The sequence below is a fragment of the Lytechinus variegatus genome, chromosome 17 (genome assembly GCF_018143015.1).
Source record: "Lytechinus variegatus isolate NC3 chromosome 17, Lvar_3.0, whole genome shotgun sequence".
In the NCBI taxonomy this organism is placed as follows: Eukaryota; Metazoa; Echinodermata; class Echinoidea; order Temnopleuroida; family Toxopneustidae; genus Lytechinus; species Lytechinus variegatus.
Window position 1 is genome coordinate 26545043 of NC_054756.1, and position 9144 is coordinate 26554186.

General features: G+C 36.9%; 1 protein-coding gene across 1 annotated transcript in view; it reads left to right on the forward strand.

Annotated features, from left to right (window-relative positions):
* Positions 1–7018, forward strand: part of LOC121430600 — a 37144-nt gene extending 30126 nt beyond the window's left edge. Inside the window, exons 6-9 of the mRNA XM_041627918.1 lie at positions 734–1039; positions 1819–1953; positions 5569–5659; positions 6585–7018. Of these exons, the coding sequence (XP_041483852.1) occupies positions 734–1039; positions 1819–1953; positions 5569–5659; positions 6585–6864 (812 nt within the window). The 3' untranslated portion in view covers positions 6865–7018. The remainder of the gene's footprint in view (positions 1–733; positions 1040–1818; positions 1954–5568; positions 5660–6584) is intronic.
* Positions 7019–9144: the final 2126 nt, after the last annotated feature.

A 9144-nucleotide genomic window follows, 5' to 3' on the forward strand; every position in this document is an offset into this window, starting at 1 on the left:
ATATATGGCGCGGTATCATTAAGTTTCGCATTATTTTCATGATACAGTCATGTACATCCTGATCAGTTTGCAAATGAGGGAACTGATGTTACACACTCACCATTTAATTTGTATACCATTATATTAAAACTAAAACATTCACATATTTATGGATTACATGACAAAAGATCTCCATTATCATATCAACTTACATGTATAATAAGGAATATCGATTTTGCATTTTCCACGGGGAATCAAAGGGGAAATACACATGAACAAATCAAACCGGGTGTAAATGATAATTAATAGTTATAATTTGATAATTTTCTTGATTTCATAAAGCAGTTATAGGCTTGTGTTCTTAACATCTTGTGATACAACAGCGAGGACCAAATCTGCAAAATTTGAAATATTCAATCATTCATATAATAAAAAAAAGCAAAAGAAATAGTGAGTGACGTAGCGTAGCGTATCAACAGTTTTGCAAGTGTCTTGTGAAAGTGGGGAGAATATTATTTTACCAATTTTGATGAAATTTTTGGCCTTAGGTTGTCTGATCTTTTTTTATTCATTCATTCATTTTTTGGGGGTGAGGCGGGCGCTAATTCAAATCAACTCTTTTTCTGGGAGGGCCTGACCTTTAATGACGTAGTCGTTTGGAGATTATGTGATGTTTTCTCTTTGCAGTTATTTCTGCAGCGCATTTAAAAAATATAGCACAAGATTATTTTTCTCTTTTGTATCCATTTTACAGACTGTGGTTTCCTTGGATGCTATCCATTAGATTTATCAGAGTTTAGTGAATTTGAAACCCCTTGCGGCAGATACAACAAATACGACAGGCAAAATGTAACAATATCAAACTGCATCACCTGGTGTGAACGCTCTGGTGACGCCTACGTCTATGCTGGTGTACTTGATGGTGCCACATGTCTTTGTGGAGGTGCATCCATTGCCATAAACCAGTCTGCCCGGGAACCTGAAACATCGTGTAACACCCCATGTATCGGAAAGAGCATTGAATTTTGTGGAGGTTCGTCTCACGTCGCTATATTCAATAGTAAGTAGGATCCTATATATCTCTCAATACAGTTTGCGCCGTCTCAAACGTTACATAAAACGGCATCGTAGCAACGTTTCTGAATAAACACTCAAATTAGCAGGTTTCGTTTGCACATTGTAAGGATCAACAATTTTGTCGATTTCCGTTTTATGATTTTGACTTTTTTATTTTGCAATGACAATTGCAATATAGTCCTTAAATAAAGACTTGCAACTCTTCGTCACGTTTTTTGTAGTTAATTTGGCCCTTTTTGGCCAAGAGTACTATGTCAAAAAAACTGTTATACGTAATCCTAATACGGAAATCGCTAAAAAGCTGAAAAATGCGCCCCAAAACACTACCAGGCTGTGAAATTCATCAATTAAAGCAAGGGCAATGATATTTTTATTATAATAATTAAGAAAATTTACATCCGTAATCTAAAAAGACAAAGAAAACCATCCAGTTTTCATACGGACCTTTCTAACCACAATAATCCCGAATCCTGCACGTCACGGACTTCAGATTGGCGAAAATGATAACAAAATGCTTAAATTCCGCTGAGTTTAATAATGTGAATAAACAACATGAACAAGAAAACCAAATCTTTGCGCAGTATATTTTGTAGCTTATATACCTTCGATTCTTATTGACTTTCGGTTTTACTTTTTCACTCCGGTCTGTGTATTTGAATTAGAAACAGGTGTAGTATAATGTTGGCTATATCTTTGGGAGACATGTTAAAAACGAGTAATTCCATAAAATTCACATTTCTTTTTCGCATTCCATGCACCCAGTCGAGACACGCGGCAGCAGTCCAGAAATTTTAGCGGAGACTACCAGCCCTTGCCCGTCTCTAGAGATTATGGACACTTCGACTCTGTCAGGAAATTTAAAAACCAATCAAATGGCAGAAGTACAATGCTCTCAAGGTAAGAATTAAAGTAATGGGCTTATTCTTTATAGACCGAATGTTGTATCCCAATGATGACTGTACAAACGTGGAATGGGGCCTTATTTCTGTGACAGTCAGTGAAACCTTCATTGTGGTATTCCTGCCGAAAATTAATGTTTAATGATGAATATAAACATAAAAAAGGGTAAAAGTGATTTAATAATAATTAAGATGTGAATTAAAAGCATTATAAGCATATTTGTTTTTGCACTATTTCGGTGAAAAGTTTGTAGGGTAATATCCCTTAGGGGCCTTGTTTTCATGAAAAAACGGTTTGTCGTTTGCCCATGTCGCAATGGTGTCTAGGGTATCTAGATTTTGCAAATATACATTAATTTCAAACATGGACACAAGTTTTTTGACAATCAATATCAGGCAGTCACAAATTGATAAAGATTCTTTGTGAATCATATTTCTTCAGACGAAGGACTTATGTAACTGAAATTATGAAAACTTCAAACTTCAAAAAGGTGTCCCTCGTTATCCCTTCATAGGCCTTAACTTTTCATTTTGTACATGATTGACATTTCGAAATTCCTTGTCAATTACCTTTTTCCCTGATGACTTTTTTTCTCACAAAAATCAGTTTCTTGTTAAAAAGTTACTTGTAATAATGTACTCAGACTTCTTGAAGAGTTGATAAGAGCAAATAATGTTTTTCTAACCATAAACAAGAATGAGTGTATAATCTTCAGCATTTCTATCTCACAGTTATTTGGTAATGTTTATCTTTATATATTTAATGCATAAGTTAAGATTTCTTGATCTTATCATTGACAATAAACTTTCTTGGATAAAACAGTGAATGTAAGTCAAACGGTTGTAAGGAATGTTGAGGTAATGAATAAACTTAGATCGTCATTTCCTTCGGATATCTTATTTCTACACTTATGCAACCCTTATTTTAACAATGACATGCTTCCATGGGAAAATTGGTTTAGTTATCAATTGGAAGTTGTTCATTCCCCCCCCCCCCCAAAAAAAAAGTGCATTGCAATTAGTTTGTCATACTGACAGGTTTGAACATTAAAGATTCGTGATTTATATTTTTTTTAGATTTTCTCTGTGAAAGTTGAATTCAGACGATTTTTTCCTATGCAATTACATCACCCTTTTTCCTGAAAGAACCAACAGCTACATACTACTCTACCCATTAATCTTCACTTTTTAATTTAGCATATGTTATTAACCTTGCTCAGGAGGAAAGGTTGTAAATACAGTGCGTATCAAAAAAAAAACGGGACAGATTTGAAAACTCTATAAAATTTTTGTTTCAAATAATGATGTCTATATTTTGGTGTTAATAAATGCTCTAATGTCTCATCTTTAAAATGCAATTTAAAAAAATAAATTTTGTTCATGCATGAGCGAACACGGGACGTTTTATTGGGGGTTCAAAAAGAATTGCAGAATTGCAGAATATGAGTAATACGATGATCAGACTTCTTGCTAATCGGGAGACTTCCTCTTCACCTTTTCATTATCTGTGCCACAATTTTCGAATTATGTTGTCAAGTTTCATTTACAAATTTATTTATATAATTGAATTATTTTGTTTTTTTTTATTTAAACTTCTCTTACCTTTTAATTTTCCTTCATAAGTAACTGAGAAAAGAAGATTTTCTTTGTCAACCCAAGCAAGAAGATTTGAATTATTAATTAGGAAAACTTGTGATTATTTAAATCTTTTTATTATGTGAAACAAATTATGTTATGTACCTTGACAAGACATGAATCTATTTTTCAAGGTGTCATTAATTCCTTGACCAAGTTTAATTGCTTGACAGGGAACACAGGAAGGGATTCATGTCTTTCAATGACAATGGTGTATTGAGTCAATTTTGAAGGAGCTGGATATGGCAGATCGGGTAACATGTATTAAAAAGATGCGAGCGAGCGAAGTGAGCACGCAAATATTCCCACTTTTTTATTACAATATCAAATTTTGTGATGGATTTTGACATTATATTCAGAAAATAATATCATATTTTACTTTCTATCTCTCCTTTTATTTCCTGTCCACTTTTTTTCTTGGTCAGGATTTTTTTTTAATTGAGGGGGGAGCATCCCGAGCACCCGCCCATCTGTGTGGCACTTTTCAAAAGGCACCATAAACTTTGTAGCACACAATGAAAGGATTTGAATAAAAAATACATGCTCTGATTGCTCTCCCATAATTCGGTTGAAACAAATATTTTAGCTTGAAGAAGGAATATCCATAGCTAACAGAGCGCATATGAAAAAGAAACAACAGAATAATTCAAACAAATAAATAGATCTGAAAATGAATTTTGACCGCGTGATTTGAAAATTATGGCAAAGATAATGAAAAGGTTAAGAGGAAGTCTGCTAATTAGCATTAAGTCCGATTATCATACTTATAATTCTTTGCCATTTTGGGGCAAGCCTCCTTTTTAACCCCAGACAAAAACATTCCGTGTTCGCTCAAGCATGAACGAAACCAATTTTTTTTTACAGCATTTGAAAGATAAGACCTGAGAGCACATATTAACACCAAAATATAGACATCATAATTTGAAACCAAAATTTTATAGACTTCAAACCTGTCCCGTTTTCTTATACGCACTGAAGTGGTCCCGTTTATTGGAAATCCTCAGATCTAACATTCAGCCAACTAAGAAATTTGAATATTTTCAAATATCATTTGAAATCAAAGGTTCTTTTTTTTTCAAAATAGCACGTGTGATGAAACAAACTGATGTTATTTATATTAATATTTGTATTTCTGTTGGTCGAATCTGCTTTTATTATATTCTTTTGTTTTTTTTTTCTTTCTTTCGTCACGTTTCTGTCACGTACTGTGCTGTTCCTTGTTTTGTTTTTTCGGATTAAAATAATTTTGATTTTATCGTCACGCGAGTTGTGAATCTTTCCCCAAAACACATGGAATCGTTTTTCCTGGCATTCTGCTTATGAAATCTCCTCCACATTTGTTGTTGTTATTGTTTGAAGTACGTCATTTATGCGGCCCATTAATTTAGAATTTCTCTCATGGTTCATATTTATACTATCGTATTAAAGTATGTACTTATAGTACATGTATGTAAAGTTGTTTAGCTTAGTTATGTAATTATAAAAAAACATTCCTAACGTCAGGGGTTTGAAGAAATAAGCTAAATGAAAAGGGTATACCTCTCCCTGGGAACATCCATCAAGGAAAGCACAAAATAATGAAGCTACAACAGCTAGCAGTTATCTATTCTCTTCACCTAAGTTTTAACAATCCATGAGGGTCAATAATGATTGAAATCCAGTTTGCATAACTTTAGTTTTGCTATGTCGCGCAAACCTCCTAGATATATCGGGGGGGGGGTAAGAGATATCGGTACAGATAACCTTTGTTTGCACACGCTCAGATGGAAAAAGTGAAATATCATTTTTTTTTCCTGAATATCAATTGTCTAAAAAATTATAAAATTTGAAAAGGTGAACAAATTTTGCTCGCTCGCTCGAAATCTCCCCCCCCCCCATACGCCACGTCTGATTTCTTCAAAATTTCTGGTCCGTTGCATTATTGTTGAAGCAGGTGGAGAAACTTAAGCCGCATTTATTTTTTTTTCCTTTTTTACAGGAGGGCAAATTGGTCTGATCACCGTGGTAGTCTTGGTCGTAGTTCTGTTGCTGTACGCAGTTGTCATTACTTTCTTATTTTTTCGACAGAGGTAATTTTACATTTATATAATTTAAAAAAATATGGAAGAACAGCGATGTTGTTTCAAAATTAGAAATTATTTTTTGTTTCATTATTTCATTTCATTATGTATCAGATGATTCCTCATTAACGTCTGCTGCATAATTGTTAATTGATAACAAAGCTCTATAATTTCGTTTAGATTCTTTTGTTCTTAACCTATCTAAATCATATTAAAAATTCTGATTTTGAATAAGAGTCAGGCTTATTCTAAATTTGGCTTCGTCCGAAATCAAAATCTTTCAGATTGAATCCAATCGTTCCAGTGAAATCTCCAGAGAAAGATTAAATTTCATAACATTGTCTTTCTAATGGATATTCGTGTGAACGTTAATTTCATGATAATATAATAACAATAAAAATATGCAACATTTATGTAGCGCTTAATACAAATGTAAGCGCTGCACAATATTACCCCGGCTTTAGCAAGTCTACCCTGATCGGGCGCATCGAGCATTTCAAGGAATTTCATCCTACCGGGTAGCCAATTACTACACCTGGGTCGAGAGTGGCAAATGTAGATAAACGACTTGCCAAAGGACGTTAGTGCTGCGGTGGGATTTGAACCCCAGACTTTGTGGTTCGCAGTCCGGAGACTTATCCACTGAGCCACAACACCTCTACATAATATTGATATTATGGACCATTTGTTTAGCACAGCTAGGCCTACTATTATAATCTACTGCGCGTTACATTATTACCCCGGTTGTCATGGTTGTCATGGTTGTAGCCGAGCCGCCATATACGCGCTCAAGCATTCGAAGATTTTTTCCTGCCAATTCACCTTCCCTGGGTTGAGTGCAGCACATTGTGGGTAAATTTCTTGCTGAAAAAAAGCACGCCACAGTTGGGAACTGATAACATGCATGTATTTTCCCCCTTTGTCATGTTAACAGTCGCAAAAGACCAATGACCATGACTACGAAGACTGAACATGCTGAAGGAAAAGGAGATGATTCTTACATCGGCCTACAGCCCAGACATGAGGAAGACAGGGCATACCAGGAGATGGCTATCATCCCAAAGACTTTGTCCAACGGTCCAGAAGAAAGAGCTCTGCCGCACCCATTCACTGGTTTTGTCTACGAGAATCAGTTTGCTGCTCCGTGCTATCAAAATAGAACCAATGAGGGCGAAATGTACGAAACAGTTTCCTCCACAAATAAAGCATATTAAACTATACAAGGGGTTTATGACGACTCTACGTGTAGCAAGAAAAGCAGTTGGAACTGGATCAATGGGTCAAATTATTCTTCTGTTGTAGTACAAAGTAAGTCAGAGAATAAAGCTACTAATGTTTCAATATTTTTGTGCAGAAAGTTAAATGTGGCGAAAAAAAAGCTGCTGAAAACTGCTTATCTAATAAAAGAGAGCCAATGGAGTAAATTAGAAAGTCAAAAGGGGCCTAAGCTTTCGATCCTAGCAGAATCTTCGTCGGAAGCAAAATGACAAACATTGTCATTTTGCCTCCGACGAAGATTCTGCTAGGATCGAAAGCTTAGGCCCCTTTTGACTTTCGTAAGTTAAATGTCTTAATAAATAGTCACCACCATCATATTAGCCATTTTCAGCCCACTGCAAGGCGAAGGCCTCCTCAAGTTGGTGCCAAAGGTGCTGTGCTGATGCAATCCACTTTTTGCCAATAAACTTTGTGAGCTCGTCACTCCATCTCAATTATTGTCTACCCCGATTTCGTGATACTAGCTATTGTTTCCATTGTGTGATGCGTTTGGTAGATCTTTTGTCATGTGAGCTTGCAAGGTGGCCAGCCCATCTCCATTTCTTTTATTATTTACATTACTCTAGTCTGGATCCTAATCCATTGTATGTACGGTTTTCCTGTCACGTTTTGAGATCCGTAACATTATACGTTCCGGTTGAGTATTCTTTTGTATATGTTTCATTTCCTTTATGTTGGAAGTAGTAAGGGTCCTATAGCACAGGCTTTGTAATAAATAGCTAGTATGAAAGATTTAAAACACTTTCGATTGTTTTCTGGTCAGTATTTTGACATAAAAGCGCATGCAATACTGATCATGATTGGTCAGTCGGGTATACCCCACTTTACACCAGATGAAGTTTCCGCTACGTTCTTGTAAGTTCAGAAGAAGCCCTAGGACATGGCGCCAACTTTTTTTGATTTTCTTGAATGATGTGAAATTTTAACGTGCGTGCTACGTCGGCGCTACGTTATTGTAAAGTTTATGTGTGGTGTGCCCACCAAGCTTATGATCTGTTCGAAGAACCAGTCCATGCTGCGTCGAAACGGTTTCCGCTACGTTTTGACTACATCCAGCATATTGCGCGACTTGTCTCGTCGATTTGGACGTAGCGCCAAATGATACTTTATTACCCCCAAAGCTACGTCCATGCAGATCGTCCCGTCAAAAAAAAATTACCATGACGCATTGGGAACTGCTACAGGGTACTGAGAGCGTAGCGAGAACTGTTGTTGACGTGGCATTGTCTGCATGATCTCCGGAGATCAATTTTCCGCCATGTGGACTTTGAACATGACCGAAGTCTGATCAATGCGTAGTAATGACACAGGAAGGACCTACTAACAACTTCACTGACGTAGCATGGACGTTGAGGACACTGGAACAACGTGGCAACAACTCTGTCAATGTCTATTGTACTGCTACTACGCGACTAAAACGCGGTCATCACGCAAACCCAGTTACTGCTACGCCGAATAGACGAAGGTACAGGTACAGCAATCTGCTGGATGGAGACTGAACGTAGCTAGCGGGAACCGCTTCGACGCAGCATGGGCCGCTTTTGCGCGCAAAATAAACCTAGAGGGAACTTGAGAATAACCTGGCGCTGACGTTGCATGCACTTGACAATTTTTTTTTTTTTTAGAAAATCGAATGAAGCTGGCGCCGGGTGCTAGGATTTCTTCGAAGCTAGCGGGAACTTCACCTGATTTATAGGACGTAGTGACATTTAAATGTGCAAGGCGGCCCACGCTGTAGACATGGACAACGTTGTTTTTCGTTCTTTCCGCTCCATCACGTCTGTGCTACGTCGTTGGGCTATTATTAGGTCCAATATAAGAGGTCCTTGCTTGCGTCATTGCTACTCACTGTTCAGACGGCGCTCCTTCTACGTGGACTTTGGACATGTTCAAAGTCCACGTTGCGGAAAATGGATCTCCGGAAATCGTGCCGACTATGCCTCGTCAATAGAAGTTCTCGTTACGCTCTCAGTACGCTGTACTAGCTCCCATTGCGTCAAGGCCATTTTCAATGACGTAGCCAGAACTGCCTGTGTTGGTGCACTGTAAAAATGATGTGCTTATTAAGGACTTAAAGTGCTTGTTTAGTGACTGAACTAAGAGTGCTGATTTTTTTTTTTGTTCAAATTTAAACAAGATAATCAGCACTCGTAGTGCAGTCACTATACAAGCACTTTAAGTGCGAAATTACCACATCATTTTTTTTCTCCAACGTG